This window comes from Chrysemys picta, chromosome 2 (genome assembly GCF_011386835.1).
Source record: "Chrysemys picta bellii isolate R12L10 chromosome 2, ASM1138683v2, whole genome shotgun sequence".
NCBI lineage: Eukaryota > Metazoa > Chordata > Testudines > Emydidae > Chrysemys > Chrysemys picta.
In genome coordinates this window covers 117,486,655-117,513,180 of record NC_088792.1, presented here as the reverse complement: position 1 = coordinate 117,513,180, position 26,526 = coordinate 117,486,655, and the positions used below count along the sequence as shown (strand labels likewise).

General features: G+C 46.9%; 1 protein-coding gene across 18 annotated transcripts in view; it reads right to left on the bottom strand.

Annotated features, from left to right (window-relative positions):
- Positions 1–26,526, bottom strand: part of COL15A1 (collagen type XV alpha 1 chain) — a 290,708-nt gene that overhangs the window by 171,612 nt on the left and 92,570 nt on the right. For all 18 annotated transcript variants that reach the window (XR_010598479.1, XM_065584078.1, XM_065584076.1 and 15 more), the window contains one exon: positions 3,557–4,107. Coding sequence is in view for 17 of the 18 variants with exons in the window: in XM_065584078.1 (XP_065440150.1) it covers positions 3,557–4,107 (551 nt within the window). In the remaining variant the exon portion in view is untranslated. The remainder of the gene's footprint in view (positions 1–3,556; positions 4,108–26,526) is intronic.

Below are 26,526 nucleotides of genomic sequence, written 5' to 3'. Positions count from 1 at the left end.
TACATACAACAATAGTTTAGTTATATATTATAGACTTAGAGAAAGAGACCGTCTAAAAATGTTAAAATGTATGACTGGCACGCGAAACCTTAAATTAGAGTGAATAAATGAAGATTCGGCACACCACTTCTGAAAGAAGAAGAACAGGAGTACTTGTGGCACCTTAGAGACTAACAAATTTATTAGAGCATAAGCTTTCGTGGACTATGCATCCGAAGAAGTGGGCTGTAGTCCATGAAAGCTTATGCTCTAATAAATTTGTTAGTCTCTAAGGTGCCACAAGTACTCCTGTTCTTCTTTTTGCGGATACAGACTAACACGGCTGTTACTCTGAAACACTTCTGAAAGATTGCCGACCCCTGCCCTAGATACTAGCACTGAACAGTTATTATTAATAAACTATTATATTGGTCACTAGCTAATGAAAAAGAATGAACGACGAGAGATGAATGTAGCGCTAGAAGTGCAGGGGCAATGCTTGCTAATCGTAACTGGAGTCGCATGCATGTTTTGAGGGAAGACTATGCTGCCCTTTAAATTGTAATTTTTGTTGTCTGAAGTTGAAATGTTCTGATACTAAGTATAAGTGCATCTTCCTATTGCTTACCAAATGGAGCTCAAGACCTGCTACTACCAGTGAGTTTAGGAAGGTATTACCTGTTTTTCTGAAGCAATGAAAATTTGGCACTGCGGCTTAATTAGTTTATCAGGAAAGATGTTAATTTCCCAAATTATTATGCACCACTTGAAGTTACTGGAGACGTAAAAAGAAGACAAAACAAAAAACCTGATGTTTTCATTTTGACTGGGCACCGAATCAGGCTTTTATATTTGGACAGATTTCAGTTTGGAAGTTGGCAGGCTGAGAATTCCAAGCTAGTCCCAGCAGGAAGCGGTTTTTAATCAGGCTGATAAAGCCTGGAAACCTCGTGCTAATGTTTAGGTCTATTCCATGTCATTGAACCACAACATGAGGTTCTAGCAGTATATAAACTGTAGACACAGCTTACATCTTTCACTGAAACTATCTCCTGGTGGGCTGGTGGTCATGTAACTCACATGATCAGTCTGTTGCTAATGTTTAGTATGGAATACGTGTACTCAGCAAATCACAGTTAAAAATGCTGTTACTGTATTAAAATTATATACTTAGAAAAAGTGAAACAAACCAGTGGTCTAAACCAAACCTAATTACAAAGGGCACAGGAAGCCTCATGGTATATTTACATTGTGGCTTAAAAGGTAAGCCTGGAGTTCGATATTTGAATTGTTTGTAAACATCAGACCATGTTCTAGAAAAAGCTGCACTCTTTTATATATCTGCTCCTTACAAACCCCAACGAGCCACCTTTTCTTACCTCTTCCAAAAACTCTTTCCACTCCCCTAACCTAGGGACCCAATTCCCTATGAGATGCTCCCTTTGGAAATTGAAATTTTCTTGGAGGTTTGGGTCATTAGACCCAAACCTCCAAGAAAAACTGCAGTCTTCCTTTTCTTCCAGTCCTGTCAACTGGACTTGCAGATCCATGTTGCAAACCCTCTGTGAACTAAATCCTGCAATGGTCATAGACATCTAGGCTGACCAAAACCATCATTAATATATTAATGTTGTCTCCCACCACATTTTTAGTCTATTCTCACTATGACTCACTCATGAAATATACCAAAAGATCTATATAGTCTCGTTTAGTATTCAATCTCTCTCCCTTTATATTGAGTATTGTGTATACACATACACACACACACACACACACACTCATGACTACACACACACACACATAGTGTAAACATTAATGTTACATCTGAACATGATAGAATTTGTTTTCCTTTTTTAAAAAAATACTAGAAAGTCACAAACAAAACCAAAAAGTTATTAAGGTTGTAAAGTCAAACACTCAGCCATCAAGAAATGCCCAAATTAAGGTTGCCTGGGCAACCCTAATTCTGCCCACTGTGCAAGTGCATTTTAATACAGTTTTAACTGATATGATCATATACTACGTTTTCTACAGGACCCCTGCCTTGATCCAGGCACGTATTGGGTGAGGTACAGCAAATGAGGCGGCTCAATATTTCTTTCTATTTTTATCATTCAGTTTGTGGCCCTGTGCAGGGGTGCTGGAACAATTTTTATAGTGGGGGGACTGAGAGCCATTTAACCAAAACTGTTAGCCCTGTATATAATAGAAACCACTTCAAGCCAGGGGGTCCAGTAGCACCCCCAGAACCGCTACTTCCAGCACCTATGGCCCTGTGCCTTAATCACTGCACACCATCCAACCATTGTACCAAATAAGGAATTAATAATTTCCTCAATAGCTTTTCTATAGTTCTTATCATTGTAGCATCTGATCCTCACAAACATTAACAAATTTACATTCACAACTCCCTTGTGAAGGGGCAATGTACTACTATTGCTATTTTACAGTGGGTGAGCTGAGCACATAGACCAACATTTGCCAACGAATTAGGGTCAGGGCCGCCCGTGGAGGGGGGCAAGTAGGGCAATTTGCCCCAGGCCCTGGGCCCCACAGGGGCCCCCACGAGACTATAGTATTCTATGATATTGCAACTTTTTTTATGGAAGGGGTCCCTGAAATTGCTTTGCCCCAGGCCCCCTGAATCCTCTGGACAGCCCTGATTAGGATCCACTAATTTTGGTTTTCTCGGTGACGGGGCACCTGACTGAAGACACCTAGGGGCTGATTTTTCAAAGTACTTAGCATTTTTATATCACTGTATACAATCACAGTATTGTACAAACATTAATTAATCCTAACAACCCCCTAGGTTGAGGAGGAATACATTTTCTTATCCCCGTTTTACAGATGGCCACACTAAGAAAGAAGGCTGATGTGATTTGAACAGCAGAGCCAGAATAAGAACTCATGACATCCTGATTCTCAATCTCACGCTTATTCCTTCAGACCACACTGTTTTTGTCAGAGGTACCAACCACCCACAGCTTCTACTGACTTCGGTTGTAGTTGTGAGTGCACGGCCCTGCTGCGAATCAGACCATTGGTGTCTCCATTTGGGCACTCAAAATAAGGAACACAACTAATGGCCTCTTGTGGCAATTTTGGCTTTAGTTACTTGCTCAGTTCACATAGGAACACTGTAGCAGAGCCAGAGAGAGAAATGAATTCTTCTGTGTGACATTTACCTGCCTTAACCACAAGACAATCCTTTATTTGCCCACATTCCAACATCTACAGCAAGAGATCCTGCAGACAACAGCCTCATTCCTTACACAACTCTGATTCATTCCCTGAGCACCATCCACCCTCAGCCCTGTATAACGTAAGAGTCCTATGTAAATGTTAGCATGTGATTACATAATTAAAGACTGTGTCATAATGCAAACACACTAGTGGAGAGAATTAAGGTTGCATTGACTTAATTCTAGCATTTCCTATATTTTTTGCTCCATGTGTATGGAAAATACAGGATATTTCAGATGTGACTTATTTTCATGCTTAGACATTGCATTCAGAACTTCTTTGAAAGGAAACATCTATCAAAAACATTTAGAATCCATCATACTGTACTTACTGTGAATTTTTCCAATCCTGTTGCTGCTCCTGCATTTCCAACAAATATACCAGAGTTGGATTCAAATTGCAAGGCCTGAGATGACCTCTGAAACTGAACTCTGTTATATTCTTCACAATCCATGAACAGAACAGTGTCATTTCCCTGAACAGTCACTGTAAATCGATTCCATTTATTAGTCATCACTGGAACTTTAAATGAAGCAGCCTCTCGGGAGATGTGGGAACCAGGCTCTGTGTAGTACATGATTATTCTCTGGGTGCCATCATCAACTGGCGATAGTCTCATTCCCAAGTATATAGTTTTCTGAAAGGCATCTGTTATTGCAAATAGTACACCTCCATCATCGCTGTTTGGTTTTACTGTAACGACGATAGCAAAATCACTATAGAAGGTCTGTGGTATTAAAGTGCTTGTCAAACGGCCGATGTTAGCATCTTGTCCAAAACTGTAAGCTGGAAACCCTCCATAGCCAGTGATAAAGGAGACAGAAAGAGGGAGTGGAACTCCTATCAGCTCTGTCAGATCAAGATGACCCTTTGATCCTCGTTCTGTAGCATGAGACAAAAATATGTTATTTACTCCAGTGTCTACGTTTTATTTAACATTATATGGCTTAATGAAGTTACAATACGGCTAATGTGCTAATATTTGAAACCCCTATTCAGCAAGGTGCTTGAGCACATGCCTTACTTTAAGCACATCAGAAATCTCATTGACTGACAGTACTACTCACGTTTAAAGATAGGCACATGTTTAAGTGCGCTGGGGGACCAGTTCTTTTGCAGGGAGCTCCTACAAAAATGTTCTCCTTTAGCCTTTCATAAACCACGAGTTACATGCACTTCCAGAGAGGAGATGAGAGAACAGAGAATTTATTCCTTTGTTTTCTCAAATAAACAAAGATATTGTAACATAGCCATGATGAAGGGAGGAAGCAACAACTTGGCACAAACAATGCAGTGGAGTTTTACAAATGCAGGATAAGGCTACAAGTTGAGCTGAGAGAAATTTTTTGTATGAAACCTTTTTGTAATGAAAAATGCAGACTTGGCAACAGCAAAATGTTTTGTGAATTCATGTCAGTTTTACCAGATTGTTTTGGATGAAAAGCAACCTGGGGAAAAAACAAACAAACCCTGGGATGTTTTATTTTGACATTTTTTAAATGAAACATTTCAATTTTTTTAGTTGCAAATTATATTTTGTTTCAAAGCTTCCTTTTTTTTTTAATCAAAACTATTTAAAAATGCTCCCAATCAAAGCCAAAATATTTAGTTTTGGTTCAACCAAAATGTTTCATTCAACTTAAATTGAAATTGTTTTTTACTCAATTCACTAAAAATTTTGAAAAATTGCGCTTTCAGTTTGACTCTAAACATATTTTTTTCAGATTAGCCCCAAAAATCTGTTATTTGCACAGCTCTAATTATGAATAAGATACCTTGGAGGATTTTCTCTAAAAGTAGGGTTGCCAGGCATCCAGTTTTTGACTGGACTGCCCGGTCAAAAAGGGACCCTGGCGGCTCTGGACAGTACTGCTGACCGGGCTGTTAAAAGTCCATTCAGCGGTGCAGTAGGGCTAAGGCAGGCTCCCTGCCTGTCTTGGCTCCGCGCGGCTCCCGGAAGCGGCGGCATGTCCCACCTCCAGCTCCTAGGGGCAGCCAGGGGGCTCCATGTGCTGCCCGGGGCTCCATGTGCTGCCCCCACCCTAAGCACCAGCTCTGCAGCTCCCATTGGCTGGAACCAGCCCGAAGCCCCCTCCTGCACCCCAAACCCCTCATCCCTGGCCCCACACCAGAGCTTGCACCCCCCAGCTGGAGCCCTCAGTCCCTCCCTTACCCTAACCCCTGTCTCAGCTGGAGTCCCCTCCCACACTCTGAACCGCTCAGCCCCACCCCCCCCCAGCCTGGAGCCCCCTCCTGAACCCCAAACCCCTCATCCCCAGCTCCACCGCAGAGCCCACACCCCCAGCCAGAGCTCTCACCCCTCCTACACCCCAAAGCCCTGCCTCAGCCCAATGAAAATGAGCGAGTGAGCGAGGGTAGGGAAGAGCAAACGACATGGGGAGGGGGATGGAGTGAGATGGGGACGGGGCAGGGGCAGGGCCTAGGTGTGGGGCTGGGGTGTTCGGTTTTCGACAATCAGAAAGTTGGCAATCCTAAAACTTTGCTCAAACACATATTACGAGGATTTCCGTTTTCATTTTACACCACTTTTGTCCATTCAAGGAATGTTTTTTCCCATGGTTTCTTTATATAGAAAACATTCTTCAGTAGTTAAATCTCAGTTTGAAATCAGGGAATTTCCATTCAGTAACATACCCAGAAGTAACTGTCCCTGAAAATATGCCCTGGGAGAAAATCCCTCCTTTGTAGTCAGTTTAACTCTGAGCATCTGAGTATGACCAGCATTGAGCATCTAATCCCATTTTTATTCATATTTTCCAGATTCCTAGTAAGGTAGATTCTACCAATACTTCCAAGAACAGGGACTTCCAAATGCCAATCATCTTCTGGGAAATAAAACACTAAAAGTATTATAGCATTTTTAATAACCAGGAATGTCTGGCTGTAGCGGGCTGGTTACCCGCTTCTGCCCTGAGTGGTTTAAAACAGCCCTGGAGGAGGGCTGTGGAAGGGAAAGAGGCCTGGGCTGATTGGGAGGAAGCAGGCTCAGCTGGAGCCATGCCCCAATCAGGGGCCAGCTGGCCCTATAAAGGCTTGAGCCAGGAGCTCAAGCAGACAGTCTCTCTCTAGCTGTAGAGGGAGGGCCCTGGCTGCAGGGATCTGAGCAGAGTACCCGAGTGGTGCAGGACTGGGGAAAGGCAGAGGAGCTGGGGAGGCTCCAGCCTGGAAAGCCCCAAGCTGTGGCCTAGCAGAAGGCCAACGGGTACTGGGGGTTGCAGAGGGCAGCCCAGTGGTAGGCAAAGGCAGCAGGTCCAAACCCTTGCGGTGATGAGTAGGCTGATACGGCAGTCTGCCCCATTGTGCTAGACAATGACTGGCAGTAGCCTTATACTGAGGCAAAGTGGGGATTAGAGGGTTGGGGGTTCCCCAGAGAGGGGAGGCCCTGAGAAAGGGGTTCCTGTCAGGGGGCAGCACCCCAGATAATGGGGCACCGGATCCAGGAGGGACATGGGGGGGCCAATGGCTGGAGAGCTAATTCCTGGAGACGACCAGCAGGAGGTGCTGCAGCGGTGAGTTCCACACGTTTACACTGGCTAATTCCACATGTGGCTTAATTAGAATCTAAGTCTTGGTTATCTGTTGTATTTATTTGTACATAGCAATAAGATCATACACTTCTTCTCCTTCACCTCCATAGCCTCCTCTTATCCTGAAAAATGTAAGATATCATTGTAGCTAAAACTCACCATACCTTTGATCAATGCTTATCAGAACCCCCTCCAGAATGTTTAAACTTCATAGAGGTAGGTGAGACAAAAGACTTGTGTATGGATGTTTCTTAATAACATCCATGCACAATTTCTCTTGTCTTGAATGTAACACTCCAATTAATAAATCCTCAGATGGTGTTGTCTTTCTAAAACTGTACATGAAAAATGTGTTCCTATCTCTGTTACGACTAACTTGAATCCTTAAATTACTTTAATGATCAAGTATCTACTGGCATACTCTATATTCCCGTTCTTTGTCAAACAATGTATATTATCTTACAATTTTTAGATCCCAAAATGAATCTTAATATTATATTTGCTGATGTGACAGCCAGGATAATGTGTGTCTCAAATCAAGTGGCTGAGTGCTGAATGCTGCTAGCAAAGGGTGAATCTGTAATAACCCAGCAGGTTGGTAACAGAGGTAGAGTTCACTTAAATTGGTAGTATAGACCAAGTCTATGTTGGTATAACTACGTCACATAACCGAGCAACATAATTATACCAACCTAACCTCCACCATAGATAGTGCTATGTCGACAGGAGGGCTTCTCTCATTGACATAAGTGCTGCTGATCAGGGAGGTGGAGTACTGACGCCAACGGGAGAAGCTTTCCCATTGGCACAGGCAGCATCTTCACTAAGCACTACAGCGGTGCAGCTGTGCTGCTACGGCACTGTAAGTGCAGACAAGCTCTTAAGGTCATAGAACAGGAAAGGGATCCAGTTTCTTGTCAAACTAAAAGGGGAAGCAGTGATTCCTGTGTGTCTCTTTCTTTTTTCCTTCTTTACGGGGTAATAATAGTACCTTAAAGTGTAAAGGCAGTGTGAAATGGTTAATCAGGCTTCTGTGGTTTAGATTAGTATTTAAACAGGACCATTTAGAAGCACAAAGGAATGATGTGTTAAGTTGAAGTACTTTCACTGAACATTTTGTATACTCAGAGGAATGAGCCGCATTTCTAAGATCATCTCCTTAACCTGTTTCTGAAGATGATCTACCTCTATTGTCACTTAAAGTATTAATAGTATTTTCAATGACTCCCCATAGACATTCACTTCTGACTAAGTTCCTCCCACCTTGGGCCGGATCCTCAGACTACATGTGGGCATGGAGGACATAACAAACCAGCTGTGATGTTAGCAGACCAGGTGCTAGCTCATGCCAGAGCCCTAGGCCAATTCACTTGTGTATTAGTATAGATCAAAGTGATTGTTAAATGTATAAGTGTATTTGGTGTTTAAACTTCATGAAAACTAATGGGATGTTACTTGCATTTTCACTTATCTGTATCCCGTTATAATGTAGTAGCTAATATTTACATTGTAAATACTCTGTTATTAAATAACCCATCAAATGAGAGAGAAGCTTTGTGGAATGCAAATGAAGAACTTCAACAGAAAAGTGCTAATTTCAAAGCAAATGGTCATTGTGTGTGATGATCAGAAGTCTAAGACTCAAAATGCATTCCTCACTCTCTGGGTATGTCTACACTACGAAATTAGGTCGAATTTATAGAAGCAGGTTTTATAGATATCGGTTTTATACAGTCGATTGTGTGTCCCCACATAAAATGCTCTAAGTGCATGAAGCTGGTAGACCGCGTCCACAGGACCGAGGCTGTCGACTTCCTAGCATTGCATTGTGGGTAGCTATCCCACAGTTCCCGCAGTCTCCACCGCCCATTGGAATTCAGGCTTGAGATCCCAATGTCTGATGATGCAAAACAGTGTTGCGGGGGGTTCTGGGTACATGCCGTCAGACCCCTGCCCCGCCCCCTCCGTCAGAGCAACGGCACACAATCGATTCGCGCCTTTTTACCTGGATTATCTGTGCAGACAACATACCACAGAAAACATGGAGCCCGCTCAGTTCAGCTCAGCTCACGGTCACCATATGTCATCTGGGTGCTGGCAGACGTGAGGCTGCATTGCTACACAGCAGCAGCCCCTTGCCTTTTGGCAGTAGATGGTGTACTAAGATTGATATCCGTCATCGTCGTATTCCAGTTCAATCAGAGGCACCTGGGCAGACATGCTTTGTCTCCTGGAGACTCAGTCCTGCCGGCAGTCCTATTGAACAGTCTTGACTATGAGGGCTAGCAATCGTAGTACAGTATCTTCTGCCAAGCACCCAGAAGATGCCGAGGGCTATCAGTCATGCTGCACCATCTGCTGCCAGCTTAAGATGTAAAAAATAGATGTATTCATTTGCTTCCCCCTCCCTCCGTGAAATCAACGGCCTGCTAAACCCAGGGTTTTGAGTTAAATCTTTGGGGGGGCTATTCTGTGTGACAGTTGTTTGTGTTTCTCCCTGATTCACCGCCACCTTTGTTGATTTAAATTCCCTGTACCTGTACACCATGTCGTCACTTGCCCCTCCCTCGGTCAGTTTCGCACCTTTTTTTCAGTCCAGACGCCATAGCACTGGGATCATGGAGCCCGCTCAGATCACCGCGGCAATTATGAGTACTATGAACACCATGTGCATTGTCCTGGAGTATATGCAGAGCCAGGACAACCCAAAGCAAAACCAGGACCAGCCGATGAGGCGATTGCAGCGCGGTGACGAGAGTGATGAGGAAATTGACATGGACACAGCCCTCACACAAGGTATGGGCCCCCAGCAATGTGCAAATCATGGTGTTACTGGGGCAGGTTCATGCCATGGAACGCCGATTCTGGGCCCGGGAAACAAGCACAGACTGGTGGGACCCCATCGTGTTGCAGGTCTAGGACGATCCCCAGTGGCTGCGAAACTTTCGCATGCGTAAGGGCACTTTCATGGAACTTTGTGACTTGCTTTCCCCTGCCCTGAAGCACCAGAATACCAGGATGAGAGCAGCTCTCACAGTTGAGAAGCGAGTGGCAATAGCCCTGTGGAAGCTTGCAACGCCAGACAGCTACTGGTCAGTCGGGAATCAATTTGGAGTGGGCAAATCTACTGTGGGGGCTGCTGTGATCCAAGTTGCCAGGGCAATCAAAGACCTGCTGATATCAAGGGTAGTGACTCTGGGAAACGTGCAGGCCATAGGTGATGGCTTTGCTGCAATGGGATTCACAAACTGTGGTGGGGCGATAGACGGAACCCATATCCCTATCTTGGCACCGTAGCACCAAACCACCGAGTACATAAACCGCAAGGGGTACTTTTCAATGCTGCTGCAAGCCCTGGTGGATCACAAAGGATGTTTCACCAACATCAATGTGGGATGGCCGGGAAAGGTACATGATGCTCGCGTCTTCAGGCACTCTGGTCTGTTTTGAAAGCTGGAAGAAGGGACTTTCTTCCCGGATCAGAAAATAACCGTTGGGGACGTTGAAATACCTATTGTGATCCTTGGGGACCCAGCCTACCCCTTAATGCCATGGCTCATGAAGCCTGGACAGTAGTCAGGACCTGTTCAACTACAGGCTGAGCAAGTGCCGAATGGTGATGGAATGTGCATTTGGACGTTTAAAAGCACGCTGGTGCAGCTTACTGACTCGCTCAGACCTCAGCGAAAAGAATATCCCCATTGTTATTGCTGCTTGCTGTGCGCTCCACAATATCTGTGAGAGTAAGGGGGAGACATTTATGGCGGGGTGGGAGGTTGAGGCAAATCGCCTGGCCGCTGATTACGTGCAGCCAGACACCAGGGCGGTTAGAGTACAGCAGGGCACGGTGCACATCAGAGAAGCTTTGAAAACGAGTTTTGTGACTGGCCAGGCTACGGTGTGAAACTTCTGTTTGTTTCTCCTTGATGAACCCTCTGCCCCGCCCCACCCGGTTCACTCTACTTCCCTGTAAACCAACCACCCCACCTTCCCCTCCCCCCTTCAAGCACCGCTTGCAGAGGCAATAAAGTCATTGTTACTTTACATTCATGCATTCTTTATTAATTCATCACACAACTAGGGGAATAATTGCCAAGGTAGCCCGGGATGGGTGGGGGAGGAGGGAAGGAAAAGGACACACTGCAGATTAAAACTTTAACTCTTATTGAAGGCCAGCCTTCGATGCTCGGGCAATCATCTGGGGTGGAGTGACTGGGTGGGCGGAGGGCCCCCCCCCCACCGTGTTCTTGGGCATCTGGGTGAGGAGGCAATGGGACTTGGGGAGGAGGGATGTTGGTTACACAGGGGCTGTAGCGGCAGTCTCTGCTCCTGCTGCCTTTCCTGCAGCTCAACCATACATTGGAGCATATCAGTTTGATGCTCCAGCAGCTGGAGCATTGACTCTTGCCTTCTGTCTGCAAGCTGACGCCACCTATCATCTTCAGCCCGCCACCTGCTCTGTTCATCCCGCGATTCAGCCCGCCACCTCTCCTCTCATTCATATTGTGCTTTTCTGTAGTCTGACATTGACTGCCTCCACGCATTCTGCTGTGCTCCTTCAGCGTGGGAGGACATCTGGAGCTCCGTGAACATATCATCCCGAGTCCGCCGTTTTCTCCTTCGAATCTTTGCTAGCTTCTGCGAAGGAGAAACATTTGCAGCTGGTGGAGGAGATGGGAAAGGTTGTTAAAAAAGACCCATTTTAGAGAACAATGGGTACACTCTTTCACGTTAAATTTTGCTGTTCACATTACTCAGCACATGTGCTTTCGTTACGAGGTCGCATTTTTCCTCTTATATTGAGGGCCTGCTGGTTTGGTGTGAGAGATCACTCACGCAGTGCTAGGCAACAGAATTCGGCTTGCAGGCAGCCATGGTAAGCCACAGTCTTTTGGCTTTTTTAACCTTCTTAACATGTGGGAATGGCTTCAAACAGTAGCGCCCTCATTTCCCATACTATGGACCCATTGGGTTGGCCATTTAAAATGGGTTTGCAATGTGAAAGGAGGGGCTGGGGTTTCCGGGTTAACATGCAGCACAAACCCAACAACCCCCTCCCCCACAATTCTCTGGGATGATCCTTTCACCCCTCCCCCCCCACCGCATGGCTAACAGTGGGGAACATTTCTGTTCAGCCGAGCATCAAGGGGCACCTCTGAATGCCCTCTTAATAAAATCACCCCATTTCAACCAGGTGACCGTGAATGATATCACTCTCCAGAGGATAACAGAGAGATAGGGAATGGATGTTGTCTGCATGCCAGCAAACACCGGGACCATATGCTGCCATACTTTGTTATGCAATGAATCCAGACTACGTGCTACTGGCCTGGCGTGGTAAAGTGTCCTACCATGGCGGACGGGATAAGGCAGCCCTCCCCAGAAACCTTTTGCAAAGGCTTTGGGAGTACATCAAGGAGAGCTTTCTGGAGATGTCCCTGGAGGATTTCCACTCCATCCCCAGACACGTTAACAGACTTTTCCAGTAGCTGTACTGGCTGCGATTGCCAGGGCAAATTAATCATTAAACACGCTTGCTTTTAAACCATGTGTAATATTTACAAAGGTACACTCACCAGAGGTCCCTTGTGTGCCCTTAGGGTCTGTGAGCACGCCTTGGGTGAGTTCGGGGGTTACTGGTTCCAGGTGCAGGGTGATAAACATATCCTTGCTGTTGGGGAAACCGATTTCTCAGCTTCCTTGCTATGAGCTATCTTCATTGTCTTCTTCATCATCATCATCTTCCGTGTACCCCGAACCCGCTTCCCTGTTGCGTGTTTCTCCATTGACTGAGTCAAAGCACACGGTTGGGTAGTGGTGGCTGCACCCCCTAGAATGGCATGCAGCTCCGCGTAGAAGCGGCATGTTTGCGGCTCTGTCCCAGACCTTCCGTTTGCCTCTCTGGCTTTGTGGTAGGCTTGCCTTAGCTCCTTAATTTTCACGTGGCACTGCTGTGCGTCCCTGTTATGGCCTCTGTCCTTCATGGCCTTTGAGACCTTTTCTAATATTTTGCCATTTCGTTTAGTGCTACAGAGTTCAGCTAGCACTGATTCATCTCCCCATATGGTGAGCAGATCCCATACCTCCCGTTCTGTCCATGCTGGAGCTCTTTTGCAATCCTGGGACTCAATCATGGTCACCTGTGCTGTCCACGTTGGGCAAACAGGAAATGAAATTCAAAAGTTCACGGCGCTTTTCCTGTGTACCTGGTCAGTGCATCTGAGTTGAGAGTGCTGCCCAGAGCGGTCACAATGAAGCACTATGGGATAGCTCCCGGAGGCCAGTAACGTCGAATTCCGTCCACACTACCCCAAATCCAACCCGCAAAGGCTGATTTTTAGCGCTAATCCCCTCGTCGGAGGTGGAGTAAAGAAACCGGTTTAAAGGGCCCTTTAAGTCGAAAGAAAGGGCTTCATCGTGTGGACGTGTCCAGGCTTAATTCAATTTAACCCTCCTACAGTCAACCTAAACTCGTAGTGTAGACCAGGGCTCTGACATCAAAGGAAAAGCCCAAATGGGTAGTGACCCTATCAGCTTGTTTTCAGTGAGAAGAAGCTATAAGTATGGATTCAAGGAAAGATCCTGCATCTCTGGACTGTTTGGACTCTTACAGGGAAGCATACCAGATGCAAAGCAGAGATCCCCAGAGACAACCTGGGTACCCTGAAATGACTTGGGAAAGTAGCAGCTTATTACATCACTGCCACCATTTGGAGTTATAAACTGTGACTCACCTGTGCACATTTTACCTGCTTTAACCTCTCAATTCTCATTTCCTTTTATTAGCCAATATACCTTTAGTTAGTTTACTAGCGAATTGGCTGCCAGCCTTGTCTTCGGTGCAAGATCCAGAGTACCAATTGAATTGGAGTAAGTGACTGGTCTCTTGAGACTGGAGGCAATCTAAATGTGATGTGATTTTTGTTTTTTTGTTTTAAGTAAGTGATCCTTTTATCACAAAAGTTCAGTTTGCCTGGGTGGCAAGATAGACAGTCCCTCAGACTCTCCAGTCTATCAACTGTAAGATGGATATAGTGATCCAGGAGTTCACATTTTACTGGCTTGGTGAAATCTAATTATAGAACATACCACCAGTTTGGGGTGTCTGCCCTGTTTTCTGACAATCTGCCCTGAGGCAGCAGCGTATTATCACCTAGGCCAACAAGGACTAGGCCTAGCACGGCAAATTTGCTCTTGCCCCCTCCCCAACTCCGCCCCTTCCCCAAATCCCCAGCCTGCCTCCTCCCCCAGGCATGCCGCGCTTCCCTCCTTCCACCTCCCTCCCAGGCTTGCCACGCTGGGAGGGAGAAGCGAGTTGCATGGCGCTCGGAGGAGGCAGAGAAGAGGTAAGCTAGGGACCGCGGACGGCCGGGAACCGCTCCCCAGCCGCCCCAGCTCACCTCTGCTCCACCGCCACCGCTATCCCCCGAGCGTGCCGCAACTCCCCTTCCTCCCCCTCCCTCCCAGGCTTGCCACGCGAAAGTGCTGGGAGGGAGGGAGGAGAAGCGAGTAGCGGCGCGTTCGGGGAATAGTGGAGGTAAGCTGGGGCCGGCGGGCACGGGGAGTAACTCTTGAGGGGGCAGGGAACCACTCCCTATCCCAGCTCACCCCTGCTCCACTGCCGCCATCCCCCGAGCGCGTCACAACTCCCCTCCCCGGCTTGCCGTGGGGAAGCGGGGGGGGAGGGGCGGCAATTCTTTGACGGCCTAGGGGCAGCAAATTTGTTAATCCGCTTCTGCCCTGAGGTGGGTACTCAGTCATGAGTCACTCCAGACAGCGTGACACCAGCCAACACACAGAACAAGCATCATCTCAGCCAGTCAAAGGCCAGGATTCTCCTTGCCTTCAGGAGACAGGAGGGCTATTCTACCATGGTGTAGCCCTCCAAACCCACCAAATTCCAAAACTTACTCAAGTGGCAACAGTTTACCAAGGGAAAGAGGAGCAACTTATGTGATGAGTCAGCAAGACCACTTTCTAGGAACCATCAACACAATGGTTCCCAGAAAGCCCCTTTTGATTCATCATGCACACAGGTCTCCACGGTTCTTGGAGGACTTCCATCAGATGAAAACGGAAGGATAGAAAGTATAGTATTGGTGGTGGAAAAGTAGGGCTGAGGCAGACAGACATGCTCTACAAGATCATGCTAAGGTTGTATTACAGGCAAAGGTTCCTCCTTCTCCTCCTCCATAGTGGCTCTAAAAGCATGCCTGAAGTATACCATGGTGGTGAAAAGCTTAATCATCCCAGATTGCCTCCAGTCCACAAAAGAACCTGAGCACTAATCACTAAAAGGAGCACGCATCCTTTTCCAGTGGGAAGATCACCAGATCTGGGAAGTTTCTGGAACTTGACACCATGCACAGGCCTAACCATTTGACACCACACTCTCTCTGAATTTAGTCCATTTACATAACAGGAAATCCTGGAGGGGGAGTGGATTCCCCTGTTTGCCCTGCAAAAGGCTGACTGGATTAGTATCAGAGATCATCACTTGTTAAAATTCACCAGCCTTATCTTTTCACACTATTTTTGGAATGTGGTGAGATCCATGAGCTTTAGTAGGCCTTTATGAGAGTGTCAAGCCTCGAGAATTTAGCCTGATTCAGGTTACCCCATCTGGCCTATAGCACACTAATTACACCATCTTTAAAAATTTAAGCTAAGGGTAAAAAATTTTAAAATCCCCTAAATGACTTAGGAGCCTAAGTCTCATTGATGAGACTTAGCCTCCTAAGTAATTTTTGAAAATGGCACTTAGGCACTTTTGAAAGTTTTACCCATTCCCTTCAATCCATGGTTAATCCTGAGACCAGGGGCTGATTAGATATATAAAGCTAATTGAGTTTCCAGATCCTCTCAAGCTCCTGTAGCATCATTGGGTGCCACCAGTCAGGCTTGGTGATTTATTCTGGGAAACCTACATTTTAGTTTTGTGAGCATGGTATCAAATATCCTATAAACATCTTTATCCACTCTGCCTCTATGAGGAATCACAGCATATTCATTTGGATTTACAATATTTATCCTCTAATGTGAATACTTTTGAGAGCCTTTTTCTGCTGCTCAAGTCACTCATATCCTAAATCAAGGTTTCTTCACATTTAATTTTTAATGGTTCTACAGTAAATGTTATGGCTCTATATGGCATGACAGGGAGGTAACACATACCCATTCTCTCTCTCTCTCTCTCCAGCTCTTACTCAGCCTCATCTTGAATACTGTGTTTAGTTCTGGGTACTACATTACCAGATAAATATTAACCTATTGGATGGTGTACAGAGAAAAACAAAAAATAGTTAGGAAGCAACTGACGTACAAGGAAAGATTTTAAGAATAGGAGGGGGGGAAATTCTTTACCACCACAAAACAGGGTGTCACAACAAGTTTAAATTCTGCAGATAACAGAAACAAATATACATTAATGACCTACTCAAACCCTTATCATTCAGCTCCAAGACATAACCCTACAACTTGAGCCAAAGAAGAGCTCTTTTAGTGGGTAGCAGTTGCAAGTGCCTTATCTGTTGGGTCAATCACTGAAGGACATCGTATTCAATCACAGTAATTGATTATGGGGTTTTGTTAACTGCTAATTAAAATATGTGTTGGGGAGAACTCAGAACATGACACGATGGTTGCCTATTAGCTGTTTTACAAATTTGAAATAAATTAGGGCTGCCAAGCTATTAAAAAAACTTAATTGCATGATTAATCACACTGTTAAAAACAATAGAATACAATTTATTTAAATATTTTTGGATGTTTTCTACATTTTCAAATCTATTGATTTCAATTACAACACAGAATACAAACTGTACAGTGCTCACTTTATATTTACTTGTGATTACAAGTATTTGCACTGTAAAAAAGAAACAAAAGAAATAGTATTTTGCAGTGCATTGCAGTACTTGTATTAGATGAAATCTCTTTATCATGAAAGTTATAAATGTAATTTACAAAGGTAGAATTATGCATTCAAAAACAAAACAATATAAAACTTTAGAGCCTACAAGTCCACTCAGTCCTACTTCTTGTTCAGCCAAGCGCTCAGACAAACAAGTTTGTTTACATTTGCAGGAGATAATGCTGCCTGCTTTTTGTTTACAATATCATCTGAAAGTGAGAACAGGTGTTCACATGGCACTGTTCTAGCTGGAGTCTCAAGATATTTATGTGCCAGATGCACTAAAGATTCATATGTTCCTTCATGCTACAACCGCCATTCCAGGGAACATGCGTCCATGCTGATGACGGGCTCTGCTCGATAACCATCCAAACAGTGCAGACCAAAGCAAGTTCAGTTTCATCATCTGAGTCAGATGCCACCAGCAGAAGGCTGATTTTATATTATATATATATAATAATTTTTTTTTGGGTGGTGGTTCAGGTTCTGTAGTTTCCGCATCGGAGTGTTGCTCTTAAGACTTCTGAAAGCATGCTCTATACCAGGGGTTCTCAAACTGGGGGTCGGGACCCCTCAGGGGGTCACGAGGTTATTACATGGGGGATCGCAAACTGTCAGCCTCCATCCTAAGCCCCACTTTGCCTTCAGCATTTATAATGGTGTTAAATACTTAAAGAAGTGTTGTTGTTTTTTATTTAAAAGGGGGGTTGCACACAGAGGCTTGCTATGTGAAAGGGGTCACCAGTACAAACATTTGAGAACCACTGCTCTACACCTACTCTCAGATTTTGGAAGGCACTTCAGATTCTTAAACCTTAGGTTGAGTGCTGTAGCTATCTTTAGAAATCTCACTTTGGTACTGTCTTTGTGTTTTGTCAGATCTGCAGTGAAAGTGTTCTTAAAACGAACAACACGTGCTGGGTCATCATCTGAGACAGCTATAACATGAAATATATGGCAGAAAGCGGGTAAAACAGAACAGGAGGCATACAATTCTCTCCCAAGGAATTCAGTCAAAAATTTAATTTAATGTTTTATTTTTTTAATCAGCATCATCAGCATGGAAACATATCCTCTGGAATGGTGGCCAAAGCATGAAGGGGCATACAGATGTTTAGCATACCTAACTACCTTGCAATACTGGCTACAAAAGTGCCATGCGAATGCCTGTTCTCGCTTTCAGGTGACGTTGTAAATAAGAAGCAGGCAGCATTATCTCCCGTAAATGTAAACAAACTTGTTTCTCTTAATGATTGGCTGAACAAGAAGTAGAACTGAGTGGACTTGTAGGCTCTACAGTTTTACATTGTTTTGTTTGAGTGAAGTTATATAACAAAAAAAAATTTACATTTGCAAGTTGCACTTACACGATAAAAAGACCACACTACAGTACTTGTCTGAGGTGAACTGAAAAATACTATTTCTTTTGTTTGCCATTTTTACAGCGCAAATATTTGTAATCAAAAATAATATAAAGTGAGTACTGTACACTTTGTATTCTGCGCTGTATTTGAAATCAATACATTTGAAAATTTAGAAAGACATCCAAAAATATGTAATAAATTTCAATTGGTATTCTATTGTTTAGCAGTGCGATTAATTGTGATTCATTTTTTAACTGCGATTAATTTTTTTGAGTTAATCGCATGAGTTAACTGCGATTAATCTACAGTCCTAAAATAAATATCCACATGAAGCCAGTGCATTACAGTACAATTAGAGCCAACTCTATACTACAGGCTCTGTAGCAGCAAAGCTCGTAGCTATGCCAGCATCCCCCATAGTATATGTAACTTTAGCGCCCTCGTGGCCAAGATGGAGTCTGCTCTGCAGGCAGCTCTGGCCAGGAGATGGTGCACGCAGGAATGCAGCAGGAGAAATCCCTTCCACCCCAGGAGCATCTGTTCCAAACCCCCCAGAGTGAACACCCACACCCACAGGAAAAGTACAGTGGCTATAACAAGGGAAATATTTATTTACAGAGTAGGGTTACCATATTTCAACAATCAAAAAAGAGGACGGGAGGAGCCCCGCTCTAACCCTGCCCCCGTCCTGTCCTAGCCCCGCCCCTGCCCCTTCCACTCCCTCCCACTTCCTGCCCCCTCAGAACCCCCAACCCTCCCCCCACTCCTTGTCCCCTGACTGCCCCCTCCTGGGACCCCTGCCCCTAACTGCCCCCCAGGACTCCACCCCCTCCCTAAGCCTCCCTGCCTCTTGTCCCCTGACTGCCCCCTCCTGAGACCTTCCCCACATCCTAACTGGCCCCCTAGGACCCTACCCCCTACCTGTCCCCTGCCTGCCCCAACCCTTATCCACACCCCCACCCCCTGACAGCCCCCCGCAGAACTCCTGACCCATCTAAACCCCTCTGCTCCCTGTCCCCTGACTGCCCCCTCCTGGGACCCCTGCTCCTAACTGCCCTCCAGAACCCCACCCCCTATCTAAGCCTCCCTGTGCCTTGTCCCCTAACTGCCCCCTCCTGAGACCCCCCCCCACTGTACCCTGACTGCCCAAAACCTTACACCCCCAACCCCCAGACAGCCCCCCCTGAACTCCTGACCCCTATCCAACCCTCCCCCCCTGCTCCCTGTCTCTTGACTACCCCCCCCACCCCAGAACCTCCCTGCCGCTTCTCTGACCCCCGGCCCCCTTACTGTGCTGCAGAGCAGCGCGCTCGGAAGCGGGGGAGGGGAGCAGGGTCGGAGCTCCAGACTGCCGGAGGGGAGGCCGAGGCGAACGGCCAGCCGGGGATCTGCGAATGCAGGGAGGGGGAGGAAGGGAGAGAGAGGAGGGGACTGGTCTCAAGTTTCAGGGGAGAGGAGGGGGGAAGTGAAGGAAGGGCTCTGGCTGCCGGAGCCCGTGCGAGTGGCACGATCCGGCCGGCTGCCCTGTAAGCCGCGCACGCTCTGCATGGGGGGGAAGTCCGGACATTGACAAATTCCCCCCGGACGCTATTTTTAACTAAAAAAAGCCGGACATGTCCGGGGGAATCCGGACGAATGGTAACCCTATTACAGAGGGATGAGAGAAGAAAAACAACAAGGGGAAATATAGGGGGAGCAGTATGACAGGGCTGCATCCAAGGCCCCACAGGCCCAGTGATAGCACAGTCTGGAAGGGCAGACACTGAGCAATGTGTCTGCACACAGAGTTCAGAAGTCCTAAGCAAAGTTCCAGTCCAGTGGTGAGTCTTGGGTGCTCCTGGTCGTCTTCGGCACCAGTGAACTTCCCCCAATAAACCCCTCCAGTGCCCTCTTCTGCCGCTCTCTGCAAAGCCACACAGAGCGACCACCTCCCCACTTAACTAGCTACAGCCTTCCTCCTTATTCCCAATGCAGAGTCACAAGCCCCAGTACTAACAGCCCCATGCAGCTCTGAGCAGCCGTGATACTGGGTCCAGTTCTGGCCTGTCCTTCTCAGGTGATTCCTCCCTGGCACAGTGCTCCTCCTGGCTCCTGTCCTGGGGTGTTCCCGATCGGCCCTGTCCTTCCCAGGCTTCAGGCAGGTTCTCTGCTGCTTCACTTTTCCAGGGGCTGCAGGCTGCCTCTCCCTCTCCCTGGAGCTCCAGCGCTGACCCCTGGAGTTTCCCTCCTTTTTTCTTACTCTCCCCCTCCCCTTAGGAAAAAGATTTAAAGGGCCATGCTCTCTAAACCCCAAAGGGGTTACATATAGATGCAGACTACAGCAATGAAAGGGGTTTTTCCTGTTGCTATAGGAACTCAACCTCCCTGAGCGACAGTAGCTGACAGATGCATTTTTCTGTAGTCCTTATTGCGTCTAAACAGGGCATTAGGTCGGCATAGCTATGGCACTCGGGTGTGAAAAATTCACACCGCTGAGCGCCGTAGCTATGTCAACCCAACTTTTAAAGGCCTAAGACTAATGACATGAAATTAAGAAATGGATAAAATAAACTGAATCTCAGGAAAATCTTCTTGACAGGAAATTTATTAGCCTATAGAATCATCTCTCGAGAGATGATGAAATCCCCACGTCTTGAGAATTCAAAATTAAAACTGCACAAAACAATAGTAAATGCACTGTAGGGAATAATCCATGGAAGATGATGCATTTGATGACGAAACAACCTTTTAAATCTCAAGGTTCTATGATTGTCTGAATCTTCCACCAGCACCTTTTAATGTTATGTATTTATTTATTTATATTTTATACAGTGCCCATTGCTGTAGCAACAGCATGTTAAATTAATGTAATCATACCACCTACGTAGGTTGGATAAACCCTATCATAATAGCTGTGCAAAAGCTACAGAGCTGTGCTTCACTGCCGCAGACAAGATTAAATTAAAAGCCTTAATTAAAAGCTTCCATTAAAAGCATGGTGGAATAAATGCATGTTTCACTGTACATTGAAGCAGGACTAGCAAATTGGTTCGGGTGAACAGCAGAGGAAATTTCACAGTAAGAGGCCTCAGCTGAAAGGATGCTAGTAACTTTTACCTATCTATTCATATATTTACATTTTCAAAAGGACTTCTTGTCCTTCCTTGTCTGATTACTCACAATGCTACTTTTGTAATATTTATTATGTGTACTGCAGTCACCCTCTTTGTGCTCTATTCTGCCCTAGCATTCCCGATTGTGCTGGGTGCTGTACAAACACATGGAAAGACTCTCCATGTGCCATGAAGTTCTTAAAATATAATTTAATCAAAACTAATTACCATGCTCTTTTCTTCAACTTTAGCTTCAACATATATTCTCTAAGAATTTAGTTCTTCACCTGCTTTTCCAATTTTATAAAGACTTGGGGTTTTGCTCATATTATTTTTACTCTCTCTAATAAGCCTCTTCTTGCTTTCTTGGAAACTGGATAATTCTGGTCTGGGTACCAAGCAGAACGAACCTGAATATTTCTAGATAAAACCTTTAGAGTGAAGCTAACCTTAGAAGTAAACAATCAGTAATTTAAGGGGAAGAGTCCACACATAAACACTACTGTTAGTGGGAGGGGAAACAAAGGCCAGGAAATTTGGTGTTAAGGTTAACCTTACAGGAAACCCCAAAAAATTAGCGAATATGGAAATTCACATGGATGGTAGGAAGCCAAACTACTTCTTAAGGTCCCAGGGAAGTGAGTGTCTGCCTCGGGAGGTGGGAGAAGAGGGGTCACGTGACCAGCAACAAGTTTGAGGGATTTGGGGTGTGGCAAGGAAGAGTCCTTCCATCAATCAGACTAATCTAATCGATTTAAACTTTGTCTCCCACTTCCTGTTCTAAATAAAGGATCTGCCAAAAAGCGTTAGCAATGTTTTCTAGCCATAGTGACAACCTCTTTTTTTTTTTTTTTTTTTTAAGTCTTAATTTGCAAGCAGCATGTCAGATGAATTCATTGACAAATCTCTCTAGGAATTAGCTTACATTTTGAGATCTGCCATGGCTGGCGTGTGAACCCCTCTCCCCTTCGGGGAGGCTAGCCTGCCGGCCATGCCCCTTCCTCCTGAGTCCCCGCCCCGCACTAGAGCCCCAAGCTACCCTCCTCTCCCGCAGCTGGAGGAGCCCCGGCCCACCCTCCCCAGTCACCCCGAACCACTGGGCAGGCCGGCCCAAGCCACCCCGGCCACCCCAGCCCCTGGCCACGAGCAGGCCCAAGCTCCAGGCCACTGGCTGGAGCTGAGTCCCCTCCTGCTTCAGGGGAGAGGGGAAGCAAGGACGGGGCCTTGGGGCGGAGCATGGGAGGGGCCACGGCTTGGGTTAGCTTAGCCTCCCCTGGCCTATAATACTCGCCACACATGAGGTCTGCTTTTGCAAGGAAAAAGGCTACAATTCAGATATCCAGCCCACTTTACACCATCATTTAAGCCCATTGGAGCTGATGTACCATTCTGACACCCCTATTTAAAACCAAAGCTTTCAAAATGAGAGTTTAATCAACTCATCTTTGGCCTTGTATACTGAAATGTTTCACTTCCTTGTCTGAAGGCCACATTGGCAGCTAAGAGTGGCACAGAGCTCTGTGCAGGAGCTCAAGGTCAGGGCCGGCTCTAGCTTTTTTGCTGCCCCAAGCAGCAAAAAAAAGCGCCGCCCCCGAGCCCCCCTGCCGAGCGCCGGAGCCCGCCCCCCCCTGCGCCGAGCGCCGCCGGAACCCCCCCCGAGCGCCACGCCCCACCCCCCGAGCGCCACGCCGCCGGAGCCCGCCCCCGCCCCCTGCCGAGTGCCGCTGGAACCCCCCTCCAGCACTGCGCCCGCGCCGCCCCCTCGCCGAGCCCCGCGCAACCGGGGCCCGCCCCCCCCAGTGCCGCGCCGCCGGGGCGCCCCCCCCCCGCGGAATGCCGCGCCGCGCTCCCCCCGCCACCCCTTACCAGGTGCCGCCCCAAGCATGTGCTTGGGTGCCTGGTGCCTGGAGCTGGCCCTGCTCAAGGTTATGTGTTGATATGTGCACACTCCAGAGTAGTGATTAACACACACTTTTCCTTTTAAGTCAAAGCCTCCCACACAAATACCCAGAACGATGCATACCGGATTTCGTACAACACTTTAAGGTGGAAGTTTTATCACAATAAGAGTTATGGTTACAGAGAAAGTACGACCTTCTCCCAAAGAACTCGTTACATAAGGCAGTGTCAGAGTGAGGCATCAAATGGAAAGTCTGCAACTCTAAAAGCGGTCAAAGTAAAGTAAGATAAGCTTTTAGAACTATACATTTCAAGGGCTTTCCAATCAGTGTTGTGGTGAATATAATAATGGAACTTGGCATCTTGGTACTGCAAAGAGGAGGAGAATAAAAAATGTAATTTAAAAAGTTTTCATTGAGAAGTTTAAGTATCTGGTGTTGGGAAAAAAGAAAGCAAGAGGGTAAATCAGCGTATGAGCGAGGGGAGGCTAGCAGTGAAGCAGCACATAGGCCCATATCCTCCCCCTGTCTTTGTAGATTTAGAGGGCCCATGACACAGCAGAAGGACTTCAGTTCTGCTGTATGGGATAACCAGAAGCCCACACAGCCCAATTCTGCAGGGACTTCTGGCATGGCAGCATACAAACAACTTTTTGGTACCATGGTTGGAGGGTCCATCACTACATGATTATCCTCTAGTCCCTCCATGCCCCCCAGCTGATGGAGATGTACAAAGGCTATGCAAGCTACTCCAGCTCTTAGGAGGAATAGTGATAGTGGAGCACCAGGTGATTGAGAACCCACCTTGCTCATGTGGAATTTCCCAATGACTTGCCTATTCAGACAAGATGCTGGGGGCAGAATCTGAGACGTAACTAAATGGAGTTAAACACAATTTAAACCGAACGGGATTGCAAGCCTGATATGGTCTCAATTCATTGCAATGTACAAATGTGCACTGAAGTTAGAGTGAACCACCAGTTATTGTTGATCTGTGTATAAAGGGGGTGTGGGGTGGAAAGACTGTCAGAGGTTCTATGGTTAATAAGATGACTAAATAAAAAAAAGTGAGAGTAAAAAATTATAGTGAGATGGTGGTAGCACCTCCTCAAGTTAAGGTTGAGCCTAGTTTATATAATACTTAACAGCTGATTGTTGTTAACTGCTCTCAAACCCATAGTAAGAATTATTTTGTCCCAGTTTTAAAATTCACTTTGTGTTACCCTCTAATAAACTGTAGCATGTTTGAGCACTTCATGTCATTATAGGTTTTCCACTGTCAACTGGTATAATCTAATAGTTATTAGGGAAATCCATCCAGTCAGACAAGCTTTTGTTCGTTATTTTTCTGATGGGCTGGGGAAATCACACGTATGTCTACACTACATGCTGTGCCAGTAGGAGAAAGCTCTCCTGCTGGCATAATTAAACCATCCCCCACCCAATAAGTGGTGGTAGCAAGTCTCCCGCTTTCATAACGCTGTCCACACTGGCGCTTTTGTCAGTGAAACTTATGTCGGTCAGGAGGGCATTTTTTCACACCCCTGATCGACAAAAGTTTTGCTGACAGAAGTGCTAGTGTAGACAAAGACTTAGTCTGACCAACAACAAAGAAGTCACATCCACAAGAACATTTTCACAAAATCTTATAATTTGTAACTATTCATTTTTATACTGCACACCCCATTTCTCATGCTTCACCATGCTGTGTTTAGAGCTGTGTAGTCATTAACGTATTAATTACCCATATCTGATGTGTCTGGGAGAGAAGCCTGACAGGAACTAACAGTGTAGCATTAACATGGGGGTCGGCAACCTATGGCACATGTGCCAAAGACGGCACGCGAGCTGATTTTTAACGGCACGCTGCTGCCTGCCGGGGTCCCATTCAGCCTGCTGCTGAACCCCGGCAGCGGGCTGAGCCAGACCCCGGCAGGTAGCGGCGTGCCATTAAAAATCCTGCCCAACCTAGCCTGCTCTTCTCCGCCCCCCACTCTCTCTGGCGGGGACGGGGGCAGAAGCAAGCTTGGTCCTCTCGGCTGCTGCTGTACAGCAGGCTTCACCGGCAGCCAAGCTTCCCCCTCCCCCGCCTCTTCCCGCCTCCTCTCCCTCCCTGCTGCCGATGGCCCTTGCGAGGGAGGGGAGAAGAGCAGCCCCAGCGCCCTCGCTGCTCAGACCGGTAAGGAGGTGGAGAAGAGGCAGGTAGGAGCAGGGCGCTGTGTATCCCTCCAGCCCCCTGCTGTGAGCCGCTCAGGGGGCAGGGGGCTGGGAGCACCCCCCTGATCCCAGCCCACCCAGCCCTCTGCCCTGACACCTGCATCCTTGCACCCCAGCTCCCTGCATCCCCCCATGACCCCATCCCTGACTCCTGCACCTTCCACCCATACCCAGCCCCCCCACACCCCATGCCCTGACTCCTGCACCCCTCACATGCCCCCAGCCCTCACTCCTGTACCGTCCACACATACCCAGCCCCCCCCCCACATCCCTGCCCTGACTCCTGCACTCCCCAAACTCCCTGCCCTGACTTCTGTACTCCTCACACATACCCAGCCCCCCCACCCCATGCCCTGACTCTTGCACCCCCATATCCCCACCCCCCACCCTGAGCACCAGGTTGGCAGCGGGGTGAGCGGGGCCGGCGGCTGGGATTCCAGCTGGCAAGGGGCTGGCGGCTGGAATCCCAAACCGGCAGTGGGCTGAGCAAGGCCAGCAGCCGGGACCCTGGTCGGCAGGAGCCAGCGGACGGAACCCCAGACCGGCAGCGGGCTGAGCCGCTCGGCCCGCCGCCGGTCTGGGATCCCGGCCCCGCTCAGCCCGCTGCTGGTCTGGGGTCCTGGCTGCCGGCCCCTTGCCAACTGGGGTCCCAGCCGCCGGCCCTGCTCAGCCCGCTGCCGGCCTAGGTGAACGGAACCCCAGGCTGGCAGCGGGTTGAGCAGGTCCGCGGCTTAAGATCAGCATTTTAATTTAATTTTAAATGAAGCTTCTTGAATATTTTGAAAACCTTGTTTTCATGTAACAGTAGTTTAGATATATTATATATGGATTTATAGAGAGAGACCTTCTAAAAAACGTTAAAATGTATTACCAGCACACGAAACCTTAAATTAAAGTGAATAAATGAAGACTCGGCACACCACTTCTGAATGGTTGCCGACCCCTGCATTAACATCTAATTAGTAAGTCATTCAAGACATTAGAACAAAAATGATACTTTTAGTCATTGTATGTAAGCATTTGACAATGGCACACATCACTGTATTTGCCATAGGGATGTGACAAGTACCTGATTCAGATCTGATTTATACAGTGCACAAATCCAGCCCCCAAAATTTCATGGCGGACACTAAGTTAGGACAACGGGGTTGGGGGGTGGAGGGTTGGATACTTGAGGGAATTATTTGTAGGATGGGAACCGGACCAAAAGGGTAACAGACTAACCTTGTAACAGGGAGTTTGGAACAGGGGAAGATCAGGTTGCATTCAAAA